This window comes from Taudactylus pleione, unplaced genomic scaffold (assembly GCF_031769625.1).
Source record: "Taudactylus pleione unplaced genomic scaffold, aTauple2 ptg000229l, whole genome shotgun sequence".
NCBI lineage: Eukaryota > Metazoa > Chordata > Amphibia > Anura > Myobatrachidae > Taudactylus > Taudactylus pleione.
This window is the reverse complement of record NW_028284631.1, coordinates 1-26,297: the sequence shown is the minus strand read 5'-3', so window position 1 is coordinate 26,297 and position 26,297 is coordinate 1. Positions and strand designations below refer to the sequence as shown.

The 26,297-nt window shown below is 44.2% G+C and overlaps 1 protein-coding gene across 1 annotated transcript; it reads left to right on the top strand.

Moving 5' to 3' along the window:
- LOC148516999 (phenylalanine--tRNA ligase beta subunit-like) lies at nt 1-23,436 on the top strand. Its single transcript, XM_088479271.1, has 14 exons — nt 1-343; nt 511-566; nt 3,151-3,305; nt 4,665-4,737; nt 5,898-6,013; nt 6,206-6,356; nt 8,654-8,762; nt 9,083-9,153; nt 9,247-9,308; nt 11,972-12,023; nt 16,827-16,888; nt 18,887-19,094; nt 23,010-23,090; nt 23,180-23,436. The coding sequence occupies exons 1-14, from the start codon at nt 286-288 to the stop codon at nt 23,372-23,374; spliced, it is 1,449 nt and encodes a 482-aa protein (XP_088335397.1). The 5' UTR covers nt 1-285; the 3' UTR covers nt 23,375-23,436.
- Nucleotides 23,437-26,297: the final 2,861 nt, after the last annotated feature.

Sequence of the window (26,297 nt, the reverse complement as noted above, 5' to 3'; positions counted from 1 at the left end):
TGTGATGCAACCCTCAGTAAAGAGCTTGCGTCTGTCCTATATCATGCCTGCAGTGGTAATGTCACTATATCGGTGATACCTGCTGTCTCCTTAATTTACACAGCGAATGTTTAGCACAGAATATCTGTTGGGTACTGTACTATGTAGCAAGTTGTTCCAGTGACACTCACTGAGGTGTTTCCAGTAGCTAAGGCGCCGGGGACACCGCAGTGTGTGGGGAAGGGCTGCAGCTCTCAGCGCTGAGGCCCCGCCGGTGCCGGTGTTGCAGCTGCTGGAGCGTGGACCATGCCGACTGTCTCAGTGAAGAGAGACCTGCTGTACCAGGCCCTGGGCCGGACCTACAGTGAGTGCGCAGCAGCAGCGGGGGCTCCTGTTTCTGGATGGTGTGGGGAAAGCGTTATGACTGTAAATCCCTATGGGATGGTGTTATACTGTGCCAGGCAGATGCATCGTTCTGCAGGCTGTTTGCTCACTGCTGGATTATAATAATGACCATTTCTTTCCTTGCAGCTGATGAAGAGTTTGATGAGCTCTGCTTTGAGTTTGGCCTAGAATTAGATGAGATAGTAAGTGCCATTGCTTGCAGACTGTATGAATGTTACTGATAAAGTGCTGTGTCTTAATAGCTTAATATTTCCTATAGAGAGTATCTGTATTTTGATGCTGTTTAAAGTTGTAAGAGAATTCCTGTCACTGGGTTTTCTGTGTGTAGCCATAGATCCTGTGTGGGCAAAATAGGGACAGAATGGCAAGTGGGTCCAGCATGCTACCTCCTACCCGTCTATAACCTGCATGTTGCCTGCTGGGCACCCGACAATGCATCTAGGGGACTGCCAGAGACACCCACCCTGTAACTCAACAACCACAGAGCTGCGTGATGATCACTTCACTTTCAGCATTGCAACACAAAATACTTTGCATGTGGCCCTCGAGTTCATAAAAACATGCCAAGTGGCCAATAAGCTGTGTTTTATTTGAAATGCTCAGTAAGTGTATCTATGAATGAAACACAAATAAGCCAATTTGTACAAGAAACTGGAATACAGTAACATAGCACACTTAATAATTGTGGTACCCCAAAATCGTGGATTTTATTGTGCAACTCTATGGGGAAAAATCTGCTAGGTGATGGAGAAACAGTCAGAACTCAAAACATCAATTGATGAATACCCTTCTAAAATGTTATTGCTTTTCAGAATCTAGAATACAGAATGACCCGGTTCATACCTACCAACTGTACCCTAATCGGGACAGTTGGAAGGGAATGAGTATGAAATCCCGGCAGTCGGGATGCCTGCTGTCAATATACCGACAGCGGCATCCCGATGCTCAGGATCCCGACAAGGGTCCAGTAATTATAGTAACCCTCCCCCCTTCTCCCCCTAACTGTCTGTTTCTGCATCCTAACACTAACCCACCCTGTTAGTGCCTAGCCCTCCTCCCTTAGTGCCTAAACCTAACCCTCCTCCCTTGGTGCCTAAACCTAACCCCCCTCCCCTTGGTGCCTAAACCTAACCCCCCTCCCCTTGGTGTCTAAACCTAACACCCCCCCCCCCCCCTGGTATCTAAACCTAAGCGTCCCTCCACACCACACACACCACCCCCCCCCCCCCCCTCTTGGTGCCTTACCCTACCCCCTTGGTGCTCAGATCAAGAGCAACATTTTTTTTTTTTTGCTATCTGAAAACACACAAGCACTTGCTGGCTAGTATTATTGATATAACCAACAATGCTGATTAAAAAAAAAAAGCTATTATTTGTGTGCTACCAAAGAGTGTTTATTAGGTTTCTTAAACTTAATATGTCTAAGACAGAGCTGATCATCTTCCCACCCTCCCACATCACCTCACTTCCCACTATTTCTTTATCAATTGATGGAATAACTATCTCATCTAGTCCCAAGGTGCGCTGTCTTGGAGTTACCCTGGACTCATCCCTCTCCTTCAAACCACATATCCAGAACCTTTCACAGTCCTGTCGTTTCCATCTCAAAAATATTTCTAAGATCAGACCCTATCTCACCCAGGATGCTACTAAAACCCTCATACACTCACTGGTCATCTCCAGATTGGACTATTGTAACCTCCTCCTATCTGGCCTCCCCAAATCCCATCTCTCTCCTCTCCAGTCTATCCTTAATGCTGCTGCACGGCTTATCTTCCTCTCCAAGCGCTCTACATCTGCCTCCCCTCTCCTACAAGCTCTCCACTGGCTCCCCTTCCCTTTTAGAACCCAATTTAAGGTTCTCACGCTCACTCACAAAGCCCTCACCAAATCTTCACCCATATACATCTCTGATCTCATCTCCCTTCACGCTCCTCTCCGCCCTCTTCGCTCAACTAATGCACGCCGCCTTTCATGCCAGCTGATTACTTCCTCCCACTCCCGCCTCCAAGATTTTGCCCGCACTGCTCCCCACCTCTGGAACTCTCTCCCACTCCTCATCAGACTCTCCACCTGTTTGCAATCCTTCAAACGGGCTCTCAAGACCCACTACTTCATCAAAGCCTTGCAGCTATCATTCTAACTCCTTGCTACATGCTTCTTCGTCCCCATCTGTGTCAACCCAGTTTGTCTTCCCCCACATTTTTAGAATGTAAGCTCTCACGAGCAGGGCCATCTACCCTCTTGTGCTTCTCCTTACTATAGTGTCATTTACTTCTTACTCACCACTAGGGCACCTAACACTTGGTTGCTTATGCTCTGTTGCTTATCTGGGTGATATGGTCGCTAATGTAGCAATATATATTATCCATGTCCTGTATTGTAGTGTTCTGTAAGTCACTTGTATACAATTTGTTTTTGTACTTTGTAAGGTGCTGCGGAACACTTGTGGCGCCATATAAATAAATGATAATAATAATAACATGTTCAACCAGTGAAGAAATATAGTTTTTATCCATATGTCAGAGGTATAACAGGTTTACTAATGGCAATTAATGGGGGACCTTAATTTGGTTATATGTGAATAGCCTATAGAAGCCAAAGAAGAAGATGATTGTAAGTTGTAAATGGCTTTGTTTTGTGTTGATAAATTTTATACATAATCAATTTTGGTCAATTTAGGAAAATACATATGACTTAAAAAGCTATATTATGGCCATGGCAGGAGTAGGTATAAATAACTGGTATGTCATTGTTCCATTCAAGACCTCAGAGAAGGAAATCATCAGCAAAGAGAAAGGCGATGGGAAAGCAGATGAGGCATCAGATGTCGTCCTGTTCAAGATTGACGTCCCCGCCAACCGCTACGATCTCCTGTGCCTGGAGGGGCTGGTGCGTGGGCTGCACGTCTTTAAAGAAAGGTATCGCCTTTGCATATCTCACACACAGCATGTCCATTTATATATTGTTATAACGATGAGATGGGCACCTCTGTATTCATCTATCATACTGTCTTGTTGTTTCACTATGAACTGTGTAATTCATCTTGTAAGGAGTGGACTAACCTCTAAACTGCAAATAATATACAAATAGGTAATGCCTAAATATTTTTACTTTCTTCGGTTATTTAAAAAAAACAACAACCTGTAGATTACTTTATATTAAAATGATGTAAATGTCCCTGTGCACAGACTGGTAAAGTTGTTACACTGTTCTCCTATGCAGCTGGTTGTGATCTCTAAGTGGTTTTAAGAAGTGCCACTCATTTGAAGGACAGAAGGCTTCATACTATATAAAGCTTGTAGTACCAACGGCAGTTTGGAGATTAGCAAATCCCATAACTCTGTCCAAATTAGGGGAAGTGGACAGAAACACCACCTGTCGGTCAAGTGATGGAAGCGTTCTGCAGACCTTCCTCCGTGTAATATTATCCAGCTGCAGGGAATAATTTCGGCACAAAGTATATGAACGTGCGTACAAAATTATGGCCAATACTGACATGTTAGGTGCGATCAGAACTATTTAAATACATGACTACATCTTTATAATGACATTTTAAAAAATCATCCAGGACTGCATTATAAAGAGTGTGACATATAATGGGATTAATACTATCATTGGGCTTTTATACTGAGAAAATTCTGAGTGGTATAATATTTAGTTCCTTTTTTCCCACCTGGAGTTTGCCAAAATGCACCTGAAGGACTCTCTGGTCTGATGAGACAAAGATTGAACTCTTTGGCGTGAATGCCAGGCGTTCTGTTTGGAGGAAACCAGGCACCGCTCATCACCAGGCCAATACCATCCCTACAGTGAAGCATGGTGGTGGCAGCATCATGCTGTGGGGATATTTTTCAGCGGCAGGAACTGGGAGACTAGTCAGGATAGAGGGAAAGATGAATGCAGCAATGTACAGAGACATCCTGGATGAAAACCTGCTCCAGAGTGCTCTTGACCTCAGACTGGGGCGACGGTTCATCTTTCAGCAGGACAACGACCCTAAGCACACATATCAAAGGAGTGGCTTCAGGACAACTCTGTGAATGGCCTTGAGTGGCTCAGCCAGAGCCCAGACTTGAATCCAATTGAACATCCAATCAGAACTATTTAAATACATGACTACATCTTTATAATGACATTTTAAAAAATCATCCAGGACTGCATTATAAAGAGCGCGACATATAATGGGATTAATACTATCATTGGGCTTACTTTTATACTGAGAAAATTCCGAGTGGTATAATATTTAGTTCCTTTTTTCCCCTAACGTTATTTTTCAGGATGGCTGCTCCCAGGTATAAACGCATTACTCCAGCTGACCATCAACTGCAAAGAATGTTCATCACAGAGGAGGTGAGATTTATTTTAAGTTGTATATGTACAAGTTTATTTGGTAGTTGTGCAATCTGCAAATGGCGTCCAGTGTGCTAATGCATGTTACTTTTTATATCTACAACACTTATTGGAGGAGATTTATCAAAGTTTGGAGAAAGATGGGGAGATGTATGAAAGTGCGTTAGGAGGATTAGTGGTATCAGCACACATGTTCTGCTGATTCCACTTCTCCCCCATGTATTAATAAGGAGATGTGTGGTAAGATAGAGCGCCGATATACTGGGCAAAGTATGAACGGTCAGTGGCACTGACCGCTCCAACAGCTGCATCTATCGATTTCGATAGCTGCAGCTGTCATTGACCGAACACCACAGCAGGGACAGCACTGTCCCTGGCTGCAGCGGCTGCCAGGTTCTGCGGTGCTTACGAGATCACGTACATGCCCAGTGTAACTGGCCGGGAGGTGAGACACAGAGCACTAGCACTAGGCTGATGTGCTATGGGGTCTGGCAGGTAACTCCGGAAGGGGGAGTTTTCCCTCCCCCACTCCGGCAGATGAGCTGTTCATACATCTCGTCGTTACTGCTTCCCGCTTCTCCTTGGTAAAGAGGCAAGAAGGAAGCACTATATGATCTATGCCGCTATATTACATCTCGACCAAAGTACCAATTAATCAGCTTTTAACTGCTATTTTTCAAACACAGTCTGTAAAATAAGGTGATTGGTTAGTATTTTATCTCTCTCCAACCTTTGATACATCTCGCTCATTGGCTCCTAAGAGCCTATAGCAGAGTTCCCTAACTCTGTCCTCAGGGCACCCTAACAGTCCAGGTTTTAAGGGTATCCATGTTTAATCACAGGTGCCTTAATTAGTACATCAGTCAATTTGATTTAACCTCCCGTGCTCAACCATGGCTATCTAGATATCCTGGACTGTTGGGGTTCCTTGAGGACCACGTTTGGGAACCTCTGCTCTATAAGGTTCCAAAAGCTTACTGTTTGGTTAGAGCAGGTGTTTGTGTGGTATAGGATTAGACATTTAAGTTCCACTAGAGCAGTGACTGATGTAAATGTAAAAGGGCCGTGTAAAATATTGTCTCTATATAAAAACGGTAGTAAATAATAATAATGTTGTAAAGTGGAGAGAAGACTGATGTATTTGCTGTTCTGTGTGTTAGACGGCGGCGGTACGTCCCTATGCAGTGGCTGCTGTGCTCCGGAACATAACCTTCACACAGGACCGATACGAGAACTTCATTGACCTGCAAGAAAAACTTCACCAGAACATTTGCAGGTAGCAGACTATAATGTGTGTCACTTAGTTTATTAATGTGATTATATAGAAATTATCCGCATTTATTATTTGTTCAGAATTTACAAAGTAATGCTTGCCCATCATAACTACAGTTCTATTCCCGCCCCTCTACTTGGGTATCTGCGGGGAAAGCTTGCAGCATTGTTCCATCAGAGTATGTTTGTCTCCCAGGAGGAGGACACTGGTAGCAATTGGCACACATGATCTCGACACAATCATTGGACCTTTTATCTACACTGCAAAGCCACCATCAAGCATCAAATTCAGGCCGCTGAACCAAAACAAAGAGTACACCGCACCAGAGGTGATGGCACTGTACAGGGTGAGTTCTTGTCTGTAGTGTGTAATCACATTTTAAATGTGTTTTTGCATGTGTGATTATATGTACTGTTGAGAAATTGCACGGCAGAAGCAGCGTAACCTATGGAAGTCAGACAGCTGATGTATGGTTGGTGAAGACTGAAATTCTACTCATACACTGAGCTCACTTCTAATCATGCAAAATATATACAGTGCATCCGGAAAGTATTTGCCGCGCTTCACTTTTTCCACATTTTGTTGTGTTATTAATTTATTCCATTTTGGAATAAGGCTGTTTTTGTCCTCAAAATTCTACACACAATACCCCATAATGACGACGTGTAAAAAGTTTTTTTGCTAATTTTAATAAAAAAAAACACTAAGAAATCACATGTACATAAGTATTCACGGCCTTTGCCATCAAGCTCAAAATTGAGCTCAGGTGCATCCTGTTTCCACTGATCATCCTTGAGATGTTCCTACAGCTTAATTGGAGTCCACCTGTGGTAAATTCAGTTGATTGGACATGATTTTGAAAGGCTGTCTCTATAAGGTCCCACACTTGACAGTGCATGTCAGAGCACAAATCAAGCATGAAGTCCAAGGAATTGTCTGTAGAGCTCCGAGACAGGATTGTTTCGAGGCACAAATCTGGGGAAAGGTTTAGAAAAATATCTGCTACTTTGAAGGTCCCAATGAGCACAGTGGCCTCCATCATCCGTAAATGGAAGAAGTTCGTAACCACCAGGACTCTTCATAGAGTTGTCCGGCCGTCTAAACTGAGCGATCGGGGGGAGAAGGGCCCTAGTCAGGGAGGTGACCAAGAACCCGATGGTCACTCTGTCAGAGCTACAGCTTTCCTCTGTGGAGAGAGGAGAACCTTCCAGAAGGACAACCATCTCTGCAACAATCCACCAATCAGGCCTGTATATTTGAGTGGCCAGACGGAAGCCACTCCTTTAGTAAAAAGCACATGGCAGCCCACCTGGAGTTTGCCAAAATGCACCTGAAGGACTCTCTGGTCTGATGAGACAAAGATTGAACTCTTTGGCGTGAATGCCAGGCGTTCTGTTTGGAGGAAACCAGGCACCGCTCATCACCAGGCCAATACCATCCCTACAGTGAAGCATGGTGGTGGCAGCATCATGCTGTGGGGATATTTTTCAGCGGCAGGAACTGGGAGACTAGTCAGGATAGAGGGAAAGATGAATGCAGCAGTGTACAGAGACATCCTGGATGAAAACCTGCTCCAGAGTGCTCTTGACCTCAGACTGGGGCGACGGTTCATCTTTCAGCAGGACAACGACCCTAAGCACACATATCAAAGGAGTGGCTTCAGGACAACTCTGTGAATGGCCTTGAGTGGCTCAGCCAGAGCCCAGACTTGAATCCAATTGAACATCTCTGGAGAGATCTGAAAATGGCTGTGCACCAACGCTTCCCATCCAACCTGATGGAGCTTGAGAGGTGCTGCAAAGAGGAATGGGCGAAACTACCCAAAGATAGAGGTGTTCCAAGCTTGTGGCATCATATTCAAAAAGACTTGAGGCTGTAATTGCTGCCAAAGGTGCATCAACAAAGTATTGAGCAAAGCTTGTTAACACTTATGTACGTGTGATTTCTTAGTGTTTTTTTTTTTTTTGTAATTAAATTTGCAAAAATCACAAAAAATTTTTACATGTTGTCATTATGTGGTATTGTGTGTAGAATTTTGAGGACAAATATGTTAGTCTTACTCCAAAATGGAATAAATTCATAACAAAATGTGGAAAAGTGAAGCGCTGTGAATATTTTCCGGATGCACTGTATATGGGCAACAGACTCCAACTTTCACCCGTTGAATGATCCATGTTTAGGTCTGTCCCTCCCTATGTGAAACAGTCTGCAAATCAGATATTCTTAGACCAGCATTTATATACAAGTCACACGTTTGATATTAAAATATCACCAACAGGATAGTCATAACCTGTCTTTGTTTGGACTATACAGTTCTTAGGCATAGCTATAAATGGTGAAATGTATAGCCTGAAACGTATCGAGTTGCTACTGCTGTAACTAAGTTCTATACAGCCTGAAAACATGTCGGCGTGTATAACTGCTCTGCTGTTGATACTATTCTTTTAATACAAAAGTGTGCTTTCGGTTATATTTCATGAGCATGTAGCACAAACTGAATACATTTACTTTGAAACTTTTTCTCACTCCAAAACAACAATAATATCCCTTGGCATCTATTAATAAAGTAATTGAAGTACATGATAATGGCCTATTGCTGTATATATGCTGAATCATCTGTTAATAAGATTTTATTGTCTGCAGACTGACAGCCATCTTAAACATTTTCTGCACATCATTGAGGATAAACCGGTCTATCCTGTGATCTATGACAGTAATGGGGTACTTCTCTCCATGCCTCCGATTATCAATGGTAATGACTTTTCCACCTACATGCTTGTATGGATTTTGAATAGCAGATTTATTGATGACCGTGTGAACTGATTGTTTGTCATGTAGCCCATTGCCATCTATGAGCTTTGTGTTTCTACTTCTGTTACCGTTCTAACTGTAAATGTTATCTACTTCCTGATTGGTCCAATGATTGTGAAACGCCACACTACCATCACTAAAAGATGCTCTGACCAGATGATTGTGGTACATAGATGTCGCTGTGATGATGGACTTAGATTTGTGAATTGATGACAACACAAACTTTTCCCTGTATCTTTTTTTTTTTTTTTTTCTTTTAAGGGGATCACACAAAAATCAGCTTGAACACCCGCAATGTTTTCATAGAATGCACCGCTACAGACTTGACGAAGGTGATGGCGATCACGCATTCTCATCTACCAATGTAATAAGTCTTGGATCATTTGCGTGTATTGACTATTAATGTAACTTTCTGTATTCTGCAGGCTAAAATAGTATTGGACATTATGGTCACTATGTTCAGCGAGTACTGCAAGGAGCCATTCACGTGAGTAACATAAGTGCAATTAGTTGCCGATGTAAGGAATGACTTGCCCCTTGGCTTATGGCACAGATCTTTGTGTATACATTTATAGAAATCTGGCCTACAGGTGCTATTACATACAAGGTGGGGTATTTGCTTTCAGCTTCATAACCTTTACTAGGAAAAATGATACAATCTGATTGGTTGTTATGCATCACACACACATCCGTATGTACACATTTACCTACGGAACCATTTCATAAATGGTCCTACAATATGTTCAGAACAGTGAGAGTATTAAGGATTTGTCTTTGGTTCTCTCTGCGTATGGCTAGTATTCCAGGGTAACTGACTCAGTAACTACTCTCGCACAGATCCAGGTCACAAATAATCATTTAATATTAAAATGGATCTAAATGTAAAAATGTTGTAGAGGAGGAGTAGTACAGTGGGCCTGGATCAGAGATGTGCGCTAATTCCGTCACTGCTGCGTCTTTGTACGCAGCAGCTGTGTGACATTATGCTTAATTAAAATGACGCCAACTGCCGGTTTCTGTGCTCCGCTGCTGCATCTGAAGACCCAGCATTGTATCCACTGCCTGAACATCAAACATCTGAGCAACCCTCAGATTACTCAGGATGTTCGGCAAAATCACGCTGCCGGGGCCAGTGAAGCTGCAGCCACTGGCTTCAGCACGCCCAGAATTGGGGCTGACACACTCCGATTTCTGGAACACTGCCCGTTGTCGCCCCCCCTGATACCGGCAGCATGTCAGTCATGCTATGACTTTTGAGGCACTGCGTCTAACATTGCAGGACCAGGTTTGCTCATGCACAGTGTGGATCATTAATCAACGGAGATTTACATAAAAATATCGGATTTAGTGAGTCTCTGAATCAGGCCCAGTGTCACATTTCTTTAAATGTCAGCAGCTCTGGATGTTCAGAAATAATTCGGAAGCATCTCATTGCATGTTGCCATATTTCTGTTTAAGATCCATACCAAGTACTGTCCTGAATACGGCAGCTACCATTCAGGTTCCTCTGTCATGGGCTGTACACAGTGTGGGGAGGCTTCTATGTCGAAGTCGTAGGACTTGTTGTAGAAAACAGAACAAGAACTGAGCTGCTCTCACCAAGCTTTATTTTCATTTAAAAGAGGAATTTTAAATCATCTTCTGTATTTTCACTTTATATAGACACTGGAATGTAAGGGCCGGCGTCAGAGTTGCAGACAGATCTCGCCATATTAGCAGACTGCGCATGCAGCGGGGATACTTATACGCAACTGTGAGTGATTACAGGTGACTGAGTCCTACAGATCTCAGTTTGTGACCACACTGACAGATATATTGGCCAATCAATTGATCGGCCAATATATCTGGTCCCCGTCAGCCAGGGTGTACCGGCGTAGTTCACAGACATATCGCATTGGCTGTGCTGCACAGGTGATGGACAGATTTATCTGCTGACATATCTGCACATCAGCAAGTGTGTACGAGGGGTATGCAGACTGCTAGTACACATTCAGCAGCAGCCGCGGGGAGGGGGGTGAGCACTGAACACAGATGATGGTTGTTCAGCGTGTACAAACAACCATCATATGCAGCTATATCTGCAGATCACTCTATCTGCAGATATCTGTTTAGTGTGTACCCAGCATTCGTTAGGGCCTGATTCTGAAGTGGAAATAAAGCAAGAAACAGCAAGTTACTGTGCACCTTGGCAGAACCATGCTGCACTGCAGGCGGGGCAGGTGTAAAATGCACAGACAGATTTAGATTTGGGAGGGATGTGTCCAAACTGAGATCTAAATTGCAGTGTTAAAATAAAGCTGCCCAGCATTTGTGGGCTACATGCAGAAGCAGCCAGTACTTACCCTGCAAAACAAATACATGTATTTGCTCCCCTTGCATTGCACCATGGTATGCCCAGGTACACCGTTACTTTCTATTTTCTGCTTTACTCCCACCTCAGAATCAGGCCCTTAGTGTTACTGGGTAGAAGCAGGTCCTTTGCACATAGTATAAGTGTGTTGTGGATGTGCTGTCTGAATTGCAGGTGAGTATATGCAGAGATTTGTCCGCTTTCTTTTTTTTTAAATTGAGTATTTTTTACTGAAATGCTTTTTTCCAAATGAATAACAAAACATAACAATAATTATCACACGTTACAATTGTAAAACATATCCACGACAAATATTGAACACATAATATAAATAGCCATGTTTTCAGCTAAACAGGACTTTTCACTGCTCTATGATTAAACCCCTCAGTCAGATCTCTTGCACTAAGCATAGGGTTGGCCCAAATACCAGCTGATGATGATGATGATGGCCACTTTTACCAGCGGATGGATGTGAGTGGTGTAGTCGGATAGACGCAACCAACCATGAATATATGTGTGAATCCGCATTTATTTCCATACACATAAAGCAGCTGCAATTGCCGGCAACTCTGCCTCAGGTCCAAAATGCATAACCTTTCTTTAACATTGTATTAAATACTTACTTATATGTTGATTCTATATGTAACAGGTGTGCTACTGCCTGTAATATCTGTATTCTTGATACATTAAGTAGCACAGTACGTTCTGTGTAATGTTGCAGCCTGAGACCTCTCGGTAGTAAAATAAAAAAAATAAAAAAATCTTTTTGCAAATAATTTATGCATGTCTTTATTTTTCAGGGTTGAGGCTGCTGAAGTTATTTACCCAGATGGAAAAAGTTGTTTCTACCCTGTAAGAAATTTTGTGTATTTATAATGAACACTTTCTAGGATATGTTATATGGCCCCACTACCTGTATGGCTTAATCAGCCTTACGCTATACATCCTGAATGCACTCCTATAAAATGTTCCTATTGAAGCAATATTTTGAGGATAAAAAGTAATTTCCTACACAAAGTGACGGATATCAGGTTGGGCATGTAGGAACGCAAGATTTGGTACTGGTCCCATTGGCAGTGAACACTTTTTATACTACTGGCTCTCTTGGCTTGCAGATATGTCCGTAAACCAGGTGCCTAGAAATGGATGTATGGCGTCTAACGAGTACTTAAGATATAGGACTGCACTTTCTTCAGTTAGCGCCGATAATTTTTTGGGGGTGAAAAGACTGGAGTTTTTCCCATGGTTTTTTTTTTTTTTTTGTTATAGCTTTAAGCAATTCATTTAGATCCCGTTTCTTGCGCCCGAAAAAAAAGTAAATTTTAGGCTGAATCCACATAAAAGTTCATGGACCTATGATAAGTTTATGGACCTATGTGTTTTTGCTGGAGGCTTCCTGAAAACAGACTAATTATCAAGGATTTTGTTTTCGGAGCCTGCTGAGATTCCGAAGAAAATTCCCCGATAAGTGCTGCGGGTGGCCGCAATGAATTCCTCTTTTAATGTCTACTAACGTATATACTCGAGTATAAGTCGACCCGAATATAAGCTGAGGTACCTAATTTTACCACAAAAAACTGGGAAAACTTATTGACTCGAGTATAAGCCTAGGGTGGGAAATGCAGCAGCCACTGGTTGTAATCCCTCCCCTGGTAGTGCCCCCAGTAGTAATATTCCCCCTCTGGTAGTGCCCCCAGTAGTAATACCTCCCCTGGTAGTGCCCCCAGTAGCAATATCCCCCCCTGGTAGTGCCCTCAGTAGCAGTGCCCCTAGTAGTAACGCCCCCCCCTGGTACTGCCCCAGTAGTAAACCCCCCCCCCCCGGTACTGCCCCAGTAGTAACCCCCTAGGTACTGCCCCAGTAGTAATCCCCCCCCCCCCCTGGTACTGCCCCAGTAGTAATCCCCCCCCCCCCCCTGGTACAGCCCCCAGTAGTAATATTCCCCCTCTGGTAGTGCCCCCAGTAGTAATCCCCCCCCCCCCTCTGGTAGTGCCCCCCAGTAGTAATCCCCCCCCCCCCCCTCTGGTAGTGCCCCCAGTAGTAATACCTCCCCTGGTAGTGCCCTCAGTAGCAATATCTCCCCCTGGTAGTGCCCTCAGTAGCAATATCCCCCCCCCCCCCTGGTAATGCCCCCAGTAGTAATCCCCCCCCCTCTGGTAGTGCCCCCAGTAGTAATATTCCCCCTCTGGTAGTGCCCCCAGTAGTATTACCCCCCTGGTAGTGCCCCCAGTAGTAATACCCCCCCCTGGTAGTGCCCCCAGTAGCAATATCCCCCCCTGGTAGTGCCCTCAGTAGCAATATCTCCCCCTGGTAGTGCCCTCAGTAGCAATATCCCCCCCCCCTGGTAATGCCCCCAGTAGTAATCCCCCCCCTCTGGTAGTGCCCCCAGTAGTAATATTCCCCCTCTGGTAGTGCCCCCAGTAGTAATATTCCCCCTCTGGTAGTGCCCCCAGTAGTAATATTCCCCCTCTGGTAGTGCCCCCAGTAGTAATATTCCCCCTCTGGTAGTGCCCCCAGTAGTATTACCCCCCTGGTAGTGCCCCCAGTAGTAATACCCCCCCCCTGGTAGTGCCCCAGTATTAATATTCCCCCCTCTGGTAGTGCCCCAGTATTAATATTCCCCCCTCTGGTAGTGCCCCCAGTAGCAATATCCCCCCCTGGTAGTGCCCTCAGTAGCAGTGCCCCCAGTAGTAACCCCCCCCCCTGGTACTGCCCCAGTAGTAAACCCCCCCCCCCGGTACTGCCCCAGTAGTAATAAGGTACTGCCCCAGTAGTAATCCCCCCCCCCCCCCGGTACAGCCCCCAGTAGTAATCCCCCCCCCTCTGGTAGTGCCCCCAGTAGTAATATTCCCCCTCTGGTAGTGCCCCCAGTAGTAATATTCCCCCTCTGGTAGTGCCCCAGTAGTATTACCCCCCTGGTAGTGCCCCCAGTAGTAATACCCCCCCCCCTGGTAGTGCCCCCAGTAGCAATATCCCCCCCTGGTAGTGCCCCAGTATTAATATTCCCCCCTCTGGTAGTGCCCCAGTATTAATATTCCCCCCTCTGGTAGTGCCCCCAGTAGCAATATCCCCCCCTGGTAGTGCCCTCAGTAGCAGTGCCCCCAGTAGTAACCCCCCCCCCTGGTATTGCCCCAGTAGTAAACCCCCCCCCCCCCGGTACTGCCCCAGTAGTAATAAGATACTGCCCCAGTAGTAATCCCCCCCCCCCCCCCTGGTACTGCCCCAGTAGTAATCCCCCCCCCCCGGTACAGCCCCCAGTAGTAATATTCCCCCTCTGGTAGTGCCCCCAGTAGTAATCCCCCCCCCCTCTGGTAGTGCCCCCAGTAGTAATACCTCCCCTGGTAGTGCCCTCAGTAGCAATATCTCCCCCTGGTAGTAGTGCCCTCAGTAGCAATATCCCCCCCCCCCCTGGTAATGCCCCCAGTAGTAATACCCCCCCCCCTGGTAGTGCCCCCAGTAGTAATACCCCCCCCCTGGTAGTGCCCCCAGTAGCCATATCCCCCCCTGGTAGTGCCCCAGTATTAATATTCCCCCCTCTGGTAGTGCCCCAGTATTAATATTCCCCCCTCTGGTAGTGTCCCCAGTAGTAATGACCCCCCCAGTAGAGAGAGATGTAATAAAAAAAAAAAAAAACACTTACCTGAAACCCCGCTCCTGGTCCCGATGCTGCTATCGGCTCCTGCGGCCGCTTTGCATTATGGGAGAGACGTCGTCATGACGTCTCTCCCATTACCCACTGCGGGAGCCGGAAGATGGCTCCCGCAGTGGGAGCAGCAGCAACCGATGAGAGTCTGACAGACTCTCAGCGGCTGCTGATTACAACAAACACATAGCTGCCGGCTTCGTCCGGTCAGCGCTACACACGCGGTGCAGCTGTGTCACAGAGACTACTCAGCTGCGTACCATGCGGGCATGACTCAAGTATAAGCTGAGGGGGTGCTTTTTCAGCACAAAAAATGTGCTGAAAGACTCGGCTTATACTCGAGTATATACGGTAAATTCCTTCCAGTATTTAGACACCATGGTTCAGTATTTACACTCGGGGCCTGATTCAGAGAAGGACGGTAATGCAACTGCATTCTCTTATGGATCGCAGTTGCTAAAATATGCTAATGGCTTCCACAACACAGCCGAGCATAGAGACGCCCACTGCTGCCTTCTCATGTTTGTATGACAACGTGCAACAGCGTGAACAACGGTACCATCGACGCACAGCAGACAGCCATGCTTTTTATGAGGCAAGTCTGACCAGCCGCAGACTCTGCAGCTCTCCTGATACGCAGTGAGCTCTAATGCTGCTAAAGAGATTGCAATGCTTAATTCATGCACGCCCACAAAACCGCATTTAAACGGTCAGACATTTGCATTTAATGAGCGTTTCTTTGTATTGCGTTCACTGCATCAATTTCCTTGACTATTTTCCCTTTTATATACTATTGTGGGTATATTTAAAGTGTGGAGATGTTATCCATAGCAACCAATCAGATTCTAGCTATTCTCTTCTAGAAGGTGTTTGTTAAATGTTAAGTAGAATCTGATTGGTTGCTATGGGCAACATTTCCACTTCTAAAAACTCTCACTTTAGTAAATTTACCCCTTGGAGTTTTATATTCTATGCTATTGGAGTTGTCATTTATATACTTTTGGAGTTATTTATATACTATTGGTGTTGTACATTATATACTATTGACGTTTTACATTGTATACCAGTGGTTCTCAAACTCGGTCCTCAGAACCCCAAACGGTTCACATTTTCTGGGCCACCCAGCAGGTGCACAGGTGTATTAATTACTCTCTGACATATTTTAAATATCCCACAGGTGGAGTTAATTATTTGACTTGTGATTCTGTGAGGAGACATGGAAAACATGCGCTGTTGGGGGTCCTGAGGACCGAGTTTGAGAATCTGTGTTGTATACTATTGGAGTTGTTTTGAAATCTCATGTTTGGTCTCAAATTTATACCCCTTTTACACCAGAGCAAAACCCTGGGTTGTTGCTGGGTTTATCCGGGTCGCAGCTCAGTGTAAAAGAGTCCCTGAAAAATAACCCTGGTCAAATGACCCAGCAATCCAACCCAGGTAGCTGCCAGGGTTGGACCCAGGATGGACCTGGGTAATGGTGCAGTGTAAATGGCGCAACTTGGGTTATCTGACCTGGGTCATGCCTAAAATGAGCTGATTGGTGGTTGTGGAGCAGTCACCTCCCACTTTTTATGACCTCACAAGTTTAGCAAGGCAGACCCAGTTTCAGTGTGAAATAAACTCAGCATTTATAAGAGCAGAATTCTTCCTGATGGTTAAAATGACGACATATAACAGGGGAGAACCATATCCCTTAGGGGTAAATTTACTAAAGTGAGAGTTTTTAGAAGTGAGTTTTAAAAGTGATGTTGCCCATAGCAACCAATCAGATTCTACTTAACATTTAACTAGCACCTTCTAGAAGATAATAGCTAGAATCTGATTGATTTTTAAAACTCACTTCTAAAAACTAACTTTAGTAAATTTCCCTCCCTTATACTCTTATTAATGCTGCATTTATTGGCTGGTAAAGAGCTGTGTTTTTGTGCTGCCCTGTGACACCAATCTAAGCCTCCTATGTGTACCCAGGTGCGCTATCTTACCAGAGAGTGCTGTGTGTGTTTGCTTTGCAGGAGCTGCCATACAGGACAGAAACACTCTCTGCTGAGAAAATAAACCGTAAAATCGGAATCCGGTAAGAGGAGTAGAAGTTATTTAGGCTTCTGATGAAAGTTACAATATTTACAAATCTCGATATAACTTTATCAATCACTAAGGTATGAAGGTCAGCTGATCATTAGGCAATGGTCTTTGATGCCTTCCTCCACTGGCCTAGTGAAATCTCTGCATCTAAAATATTAGCAAATCATTATAAATGATTACTTGTGTAAGAGCTCATCTCACATGGGAAATGCATTTATTAAATAAAAACCAGTATGCGAAGAACATCAATCCATTACCCATGCCAAAACTCTAACTAAATTCTGGTTATACCTAAAACCGAAAATAACAAGGGTTCTAGATTTAGAGGAAGAGAGGAATAAAAATATCCTGCAATGACCGCTATCTTCACTGCTCCCAATCCATCAGTCAACCCAGATGGGAAAGTTTTTATTTCCAAGTTTAGAATACGCTGTGAACCATTGTGGCGGAGAAGTTCTGTGTTCCGTTCCTCCTATACAGGGACCCAGCCTGCCTCACAGTGCTTATAGACTTGGATCTTGCACACCTATGGACAATCTGGTCCTAAATGAGTCATTGGAGACAATTTGCATTATATGAGCAGCCCATCAATACTCTGGTGAAAGCATAACTATAAATGACTAAAGAAATCTATTTGGCAAGTGCTCAAGAGTTGATACCAGGACATTAGTTTATTTTGCTATATTGCATTTTATCAATTTCCTTGTGAGATGGTCACTTATACATGCATTCATTTATGTTCATCCGCTAAGGTAAAGGGTTAAAATCGCTCAGTGAACTAATTTTATTTATTTTTACGTTCTATTTAGGATTGGACAATCTTGACACACACACAGCACTTTTTTACATTTTTATCCGATGAGAATAACTATTTGTTTTTTTTGGGTTTTTTTTTTAAACAAACTTTCAAATCTTATAATAATAAGAGTTTTTCCTAGATTTAGAAGCACATACTAGATATAGTCAAGGATTGCCTAAAAGGATTTAAGTATATTTATAAGGCTGCAACAAGACACCGAAATATCTTGCATCCCTAATGTGTGTAAAGGTTGTGTATTTTAATTATAGTTGTAACATTACTTGTGTAGTAATCGCTGTACAAAGGGGGAATATGGGGTCAGTGGGACAATGTATCTTGTGAGCTAAGTTGGATGGGAACAAATTGTTTCATCCTAATCTGTGTGCTTCTTAATGATAAACAAGCCGTCAGCATCTTACCATGTGTGTAGAGAATGAGCTTATATCTGTCAGGTTTCATTCACAATCTCCCAGATACATGGGGCATGGTACTGCAGCTTTGTATTTATTGTATTGTAACCAAATTGGAAGCTTTGGAAACCACTTAAGGTGCTTACACGCTAGACGATATATTGTACGATCCGGGCAATATCGAGTGGATCGTGCGATATATCGCTCACATCGTCTAGTGTGTACAATGCGCGCTCCCGCGCATTGTAAGAAACGCCTCTATTGTCGTCTGTACAAGCAGCCCAATCGGGCGATATCGTTAATGATTTGCAGCATATCCTTAAATGTGTAAGCACGACCAAACGACAGAACGCTATGTGGTATGGACTTATGGTTTTATCTAGGGTTTAGGAGAGCAAATTACATATCGTTTATGTTGAAACAATTCAATGATGAACGATAAATCGTCTGTGAGTGCACTATATCATCTGTCTGGAAGTTGAAGAAATCGTTAACTATGTGGCATCGTTTGCACATCATCTAGTGTGTACCCAACCTAAATTGGATTTATTTTAATTTTTAAGTCACTAGTGGTGGTTTGTTTCATACACCCTTGGGGTATTGCATTTTGATATCATTTAAAGGAATGTCCTCTAATGATTAGGTATGCTTGCATACTGCTTAGAGAGCTGGAAATAGGGGAATCTATAGAGCATTTTCTGCAGATTGTGTCCATATATCATTGTACTCTATAGAGGGCTGTGTATGGAAATTAAATCATGGATTACTTCTCTGACATCAGGGAGACACCGGCTAACCTGGCCAAGCTACTTACCCGAATGTGTCTGAAATCACATGTATTGGAAGATAAAGAGCAAATAGAAATTGAGATTCCTCCGACAAGAGCAGACATCATTCATGCCTGTGACATTGTAGAGGATGCAGCTGTAGCGTTCGGTTTCAATAACATCCAGATGACCATCCCTAAAACCTACACCATCGCTAACCAGGTGAGTGTAGATGGCTGGTTTTCCAAGGTACCGTCTGCAAATAATTGTGTGTGCCGTCTTATCGCACCATAAATAGATCGGTTAACTAGGGCTTATTTATGATGGTCAGCAGAAAACATTGCGCTAATCCTATTAATACAATGTGAAGCTAATTTAAGGTTCTGTTCCCTGAAAGCATACATTGTAGTAGCCACCAAGCATTTATATCTTTGTCCGTTATACTGAATTGGGGAGCTACTATGTAAGTCACTCCTGGTTGACTCAAAAGGCCACCCAATGACTGCATAAGCCGGGAATACCCTCCTATATGTCTTTACCTCCTATAATGTAAACATCTTCTTATCTTATCAACAGATTACGTGTTGCCATATATTGCGGAGATGTAATTCCTTTGTACATTTCGGTAGCCTTTATTTTTATTACTTTGTGGCTTGGTTGGTGACCTCCCTTTTAAGGTGGGTACACACTGCAATCTGCAGATATATCTGTAGATGATGGTCGTTCATACGCACTGAACGACCATCATCTTCCAGGCAGCCGCGGGTCCCGCTGGCCCTGAGCGGGTCAGTCCCCCTCCCCGCGGCTGATTGCCCGATGGACCGATATATCTACATATCTGTCCATCGGATGTGCAGCACAACTTCGTTCGCAGACATATTGCTGGTACACACTGACCGACGGGCACCAGATATATTGGCCGATCAATTGATCTCAGTTACTCAACTAAACAGTTTTGCGGTTGCATTTATCAAGTACATTCTATAAAATGATAGGTAGAAGCTGGTTGGTTGCTATGGGTAACTTCTCCACTGGCACACTACTCCACTCTTTTCACTGCTTCATACATTTACCGCATTGTACTCTGAAAGCAGGGACATACAGTTGTAAGACATTATGAGGGGTATTCAATATTGTCGAAGTTAACGTTTCATATCGGAGTTTTTTTCTGCGTTAAGGTATGGTGCGCGCTCCCGCTTATCCCCGTATTCAATATAAAATTAACGAAAACGGGAAACTCCGAAGTTATATTTGCGTAAAGTTACGAATTTTTCCTTAAAATAATTGTAAGACCCCCCTAAAGTTGTAAAAACATGGGGGAGCACTATGGGTACCCCCGTTTTAGCCTTTAATTGAAAGTCGGGGATTTAAATAGCCGCAGCAGGTGTTTTTTCCAGACATTGAAGTGATGCAGAAGAGCACTTGGGTTAATTTTTTCGTTTTTTTAAGTGGTCCCATCAAATTTGGGGTACATGAAAATGGGTACTAGCATATTTTGATGTCCCTAAAGTAAGTTATTAAAAATTCTGCATTTGTGCAACTGCCGCTATAATTCTATTCTAGAAAACACCTGCCGCATCCTTGCAGAATAGCCCTGAACCTATTTCCCTATTTTTAAACAATTTATTTTTTTTTCACACCAATTTTTAAATATTTTTTTGGGGTGTCCCTATTTTTTTTTAAAACTTTTTTTGACACAGTTCTTTTTTTAAATGTCCTTCCCAGGGGTGCAGGTTATTTTTTTTAAGCCTGCACCCCTAAACCCCAATTCTTCACTTTTTTCCGACACCTATTCAATGGTGAAAAGTTATCCCTGTTTTTTATCAAAGACTTTTCAAAACTGCGATAGGTCTTTGATATTGAATACAGTGTAAAACTAAAACCTGCGATAATGACGTCATAGCTCCGATATTAACGCAAAAACGATGTTATGGCACCCATATTGAATACCCCTATATGTCTAATAAGGAATATATATGATTGCAGTGAAACATCCATCATCTCCCCCTCCCCAATTCACTCCCAACCCCACTTTGGATGCATTTCTCCACATCAGCAACATCCTCATCCCATCAGACCCGTCCTGAGCACAAGATCCGCTGGTGACAGGGGGATGCTATCACGTTCTAGTAGAACACACAACTGTCCCCTGTGCATTGTAGCTTTCCTGTAACCTCTTCCCTGCCAGGCAACACTAACCGGATGGTTTCCTCCTGACTAGTAATAAAGCAGCATAGCATTCCTTGCACAAAAACATATACAGCCGCTGCTGCCAATGCTGCAGCCATTTGTCACCAGTGGATGTTCCCTACTGTGCTCCGCATCCCATCACCAGTCTTGCATGATAAATCATGTGCTCCTGTGTGCTCAGCCTACCTGTGACCTGTGGAGGCCATGCATGCAGGTGAAGGATCTGCAGAATGTGCTGCCCCGGGAAGGAGTGGCTCTGCTGCTGTTCCCTGTAATCTGCAGTGCGGTTAGCACACATGTGGAGCGCACAGGCTGTGCTGACATGCAGTCTGTGCAGCGCCAGCACCATCTCCTGTACCAGGGGAGGGAAGGGAATATCTGGTCCGTATATTTACCCTGACACTGCTGCAATAGTGTGTCAATACTGACACAATGGTGCAGGGCAGGCAGCTGTGTCACTCACAGTGACACAGACTGGCTGCCGCCTGCCCGAGCTTAATTCTGCAAGTTGCTGGCCGCAGCCGGGTCAGGGTGCCCTCCTCTATGTGACGTCCTACTCGGCCGCGTACCCAGCGCATCTATAGAACCAGCCCTGAGCAGAAATAAAAGGAAAAGTACCAGAGAGAAGTCTCCCAAGTAGACAGAGGTTTGTTGGTGTGGGGGGTTCTCCGTGCGCACAAAGGCACCCCCTACACGAGGGCACACTATGTGCGTTTTGCCAGGAGTTTATCTAAGAAATCTCCTATTATTTATGCTGCTCTCTCATCATCTGCTCCATCTGACACTCACCCTGTGTCTATGGGGCTGTGGCTTCTGTTGGATATGGAGGGACCGCAGCAGATATCGGAGATGTCCCTTTTGGACAGGTAGCCTATGTCCTGGGAGTGGAGAGTTTGTTGCACACCAGTAGTCATACTCCCCACATGGCTCTACTGTGTATGAATAGCAGCACTGCTGCCACCTATAGCACTCTAGTAGCAGGATTCCAGCTTCTGGGATCTTATCCCAGACAGACTGTTGCTAGCTAGCTTAGAAAGGGATGCGATCAAAATGCTGATGGCCGGAAAGCCGTCTGACTAAATCCTGACGTCTAAATCCCGACGTGAGACTAAAGACAGGCGTTGAAATCCCGACGCCGTAATCTACACAGAAAGCTTCCCGAACGAAGATAAGCCTGACAGCGTTAGCGTTTAGTCTCGGGGGGGGGGGGGGGGGGGGGGAGGGGGAAGGGGTAGGTTAGGGAACCGCCGGGGGGACTTAGAGTTAGGCACCACCCCGGGAGGCTTAGGTTTAAGGTGCGTGGAGGGGGGGGGGGGGGTGTTAGGTTTAGGCATCACGGGGGTGTGGTTAGGGTTGGGCGCCACCATCGGGAGGTTAGGGTTAGGCACCACCAATGGAGGGTTAGGGAGGGGAATAGGGTAGGGTTAGGTACTTACCAGCCCCAGTCGGGATCCTGATGGTTCGAGCTTCCAGCGATTTAGTCCGCCGGCATTACATACGGATTCCCTTAGAAACCTGGGTGTTAGAACATGGCTAATACAGACAGTCATTGGTACATGCCTTGTGTAAAATAACCTGTCTACAACCACAGTGTATTAAAAAAGATTTTACTTCTTATACAAATTTATCAAGCAATAAAATATAATTTAGTAAAAAGTAAATTGTCCCAGCTTTTGTATATGTATTGAAAGGTGGTATTGTAAAAATATAATTGCTACGGTGTATTATATGGTAAATATTGTAGAAGTTCTTTTAGTTTGCTGCACACTGTTATTGAGGTTGTCCTGCCCTACCAGCAGGCCCGGTGTTTACAACAGAGCAGATGTGTGGGAGGGATTTGTTAACCGTATTTTAGATGTAAAATATAAGCTGAATATATGTCCCTGTACTCTGCATTCTAGTTACACCATACAATGATTAGTATTGTGTTTCTATTTGTCTCTTTAGTTTCCGATAAATAAGCTGACAGAACTGTTGCGTCAGGACCTGGCCGCAGCTGGATTCACAGAGGCCCTGACATTCGCCTTGGTATGCAGGGAAATATAGTCTGTCTGTAATGTCTCCTGTCATGTCGGCAGCTAGTCTGATGAGCCTCTCTCCATGTGTTGTACCTGCAGTGCTCGATTGAGGATGTTGCTGATAAACTGGGTATCCCTGTTTCTGCCACTAATGCAGTGCACATTGCAAACCCCAAGACAGCAGAGTTCCAGGTAAGTCCTCTTATGATCCTAAACCCTTCCACTGCTGGGAGTTCTCACCCATGTGCTGAGCCTGTTTGCCCACTTTCTGCACTGGTCACATTCCAACATTAATACCAATAGTTTTTTTTATGCAGCTCCAACAATATCTTGATATGGACATTCGATCTTCCCCATTTGTTGAAAATGTAGTGTTATGGCCTGGTAATCGCATGTGATGGCCAGACAATAACTACAACGGAGGTGCATTGTTTGATAAAGGGAACTCCCCTCTTTAAAATGTGTGTGTACTGAATGAATGGAAGCCAGGATGGAGGAGTGTTGGGGAATATTACTCTGATCACTGTACAATAATCTCTATGGAGCCCCAGCTTTTTATATTCCAAAATAGGGAGAGAGATCCTTAAACACACCAAATGAAAGTCCCCTAGTGTTCTCCCCAGAAAATTTCTCCAGCCGCGTGGCATCAAGAAGTAGATGGGTGGGGGCCTTTGCAGTAATAAAATGTTTTAAATCCTGACCTCGTAATGATTTAAACTCAAGACAACATTTTATATATTCTCCTCTTCTTAGAGGCCCAGTCGTTTGCAGCTTTTTCATAATCAAAGTCTGTAGGATCTGGTCTCTCTCCTGAAATCAGTATCAAGTTATTTAGTGCTGGCACCACAGAATGTATGTTTTATACAGCTCCCAGATACTGTCTCCACTTGCAGGTTACACTGATATTGTCCCTACTCGCTGGCACCACAGAATGTATTTTTTATACAGCTCCCAGATACTGTCTCCTCTTGCAGGCTACACTGATATTGTCCCTACTCGCTGGCACCACAGAATGTATGTTTTATACAGCTCCCAGATACTGTCTCCTCTTGCAGGTTACAGTGATATTGTCCCTACTCGCTGGCACCACAGAATGTATGTTTTATACAGCTCCCAGATACTGTCTCCACTTGCAGGCTACACTGATATTGTCCCTACTCGCTGGCACTACAGAATGTATGTTTTATACAGCTCCCAGATACTGTCTCCTCTTGCAGGTTACACTGATATTGTCCCTACTCGCTGGCACCACAGAATGTATGTTTTATACAGCTCCCAGATACTGTCTCCTCTTGCAGGCTACACTGATATTGTCCCTACTCGCTGGCACCACAGAATGTATGTTTTATACAGCTCCCAGATACTGTCTCCTCTTGCAGGCTACACTGATATTGTCCCTACTCGCTGGCACCACAGAATGTATGTTTTATACAGATCCCAGATACTGTCTCCTCTTGCAGGTTACACTGATATTGTCCCTACTCACTGGCACCACAGAATGTATGTTTTATACAGCTCCCAGATACTGTCTCCTCTTGCAGGCTACACTGATATTGTCCCTACTCACTGGCACCACAGAATGTATGTTTTATACAGCTCCCAGATACTGTCTCCTCTTGCAGGCTACACTGATATTGTCCCTACTCGCTGGCACCACAGAATGTATTTTTTATACAGCTCCCAGATACTGTCACCACTTGCAGGCTACAGTGATACTGTCCCCACAGATTTTTTTTTCAGCTCCTACAGAGACAGTGGACGCCTGAACAGCACTCCCGTGCTTCTATACAGGGGGAGGGATCACTGCCATCTAGGCTAACACCACTCCTGCATTGTGATGGACAACCCGGCGCTGCTTGGTGTCACATGTGGCAGCAAGGACACATTGAGGGTGATCGGGCGTCAGGACGTGGCGCATTGGGGCGGGGGGAATTGCCGGGCAGGGGATGCAGCATTGGGGTGGGGGGGGGAAGTGCAGGGCGGTAACTATTTCTTGCCAGCGTTGTGCCTGCAACAAACATCCAGGAGAGAACACTGGTTCCATTTGTCTCTTTTCAACAAAATAAGTTAATTAATTTAGCGTAGAAACTGCATTAGTATTTCACCCATATATTTACCTTTTATATCTTGTATACAAGTGGTTCACAACCATTTTTTCTGTTCTTACACTCCCTACTGACACCTGTCATACAAAATGTTTGTTTGACACACTAATGTTAAATGATTGTAGCAAATAAAGCTCAAATAATGACCTAAAAGTACATTTAAAAAAGCAAATCTTTGAATTTACAATTAAAAAAAAGTGTTATTCTTCCACTACTTTCTAAATAATCACTAATTACAGACAAACACACTGGTAATCCCAGAAATGGATCAATTACAGTAAAATAAAGTGTGTCCTATCCTAGCTGATTTCTGTATTATTTGTGCAGTGTATATACAGGCAAACCCTCTATAATGCTAAAACCTTAGAACTGGAAAATGATTTTGACTAAAGTCTGTAGTAAAGCAATGTGACTGCCCACTGCTGTTACTTCTAGGACTAGCTATATATATGACGGCTAAATATAGGAGAACTTCAAGGGCAACACTTTGCATCATTTGGCATCAAAATCAACTGTCCATGAGTAACACTCTGACAGCTTAATGATACCTTTGTGTGACGGTAAGGGCTCTTGCACTCTGGATTTTCTTGAGTTGCTTAACAAATGGAGCAGAATACAAAACAATTGGAATGGCATGGAGATATATGGGTCTCTGGGCCTGATTCAGAGCCGGACGCTATTTGCGCTCGCTCGTTCAGAAAAAGGGGCCGGCTATTTAAATTGAGCGCTCGCTCTTTGCGGTCTGTTGACTCCTCTGTGTCTGAGCGAGCGAACGAAACATGCGCTCGCTATTTTGTAAAGACGCCCCCTGGCTGCTCGCATCCTACGTCATCTCCTCTATTTATTAGATTAATCGAGTACATCGAAAGGCGTCTGAACTGCTCGCAGTGCTTGTGGTAGGTTTATCCTACCGCAATCATGCGAACAGTCCAGGCTAAGAAACAACCAAGTGACGTGGCCAGATGACGCTGCTTTGTTAATTATGCACACCCTTAAAACGCCCGTTTTGACTGTTTGGCATGCCTGCGTTTGGATCTCCACTCCCCATTTCAAGCACCTTCCCCTGTTACCACCCACAAACGCCTCATCATGTCACTCAAATTAGCAGGCAC

What these genes read in the sequence shown, in the direction of transcription:
- LOC148516999 (XM_088479271.1), top strand. Translation starts at nt 286, where the DNA reads ATGCCGACTGTCTCAGTGAAGAGAGACCTGCTGTACCAGGCCCTGGGC. An exon ending in GCCTAGAATTAGATGAGATA is followed by an intron (nt 567 to 3,150) that starts GTAAGTGCCATT and finishes GTTCCATTCAAG; the next exon opens with ACCTCAGAGAAGGAAATCAT. An exon ending in CATGCCTCCGATTATCAATG is followed by an intron (nt 8,763 to 9,082) that starts GTAATGACTTTT and finishes TTTTCTTTTAAG; the next exon opens with GGGATCACACAAAAATCAGC.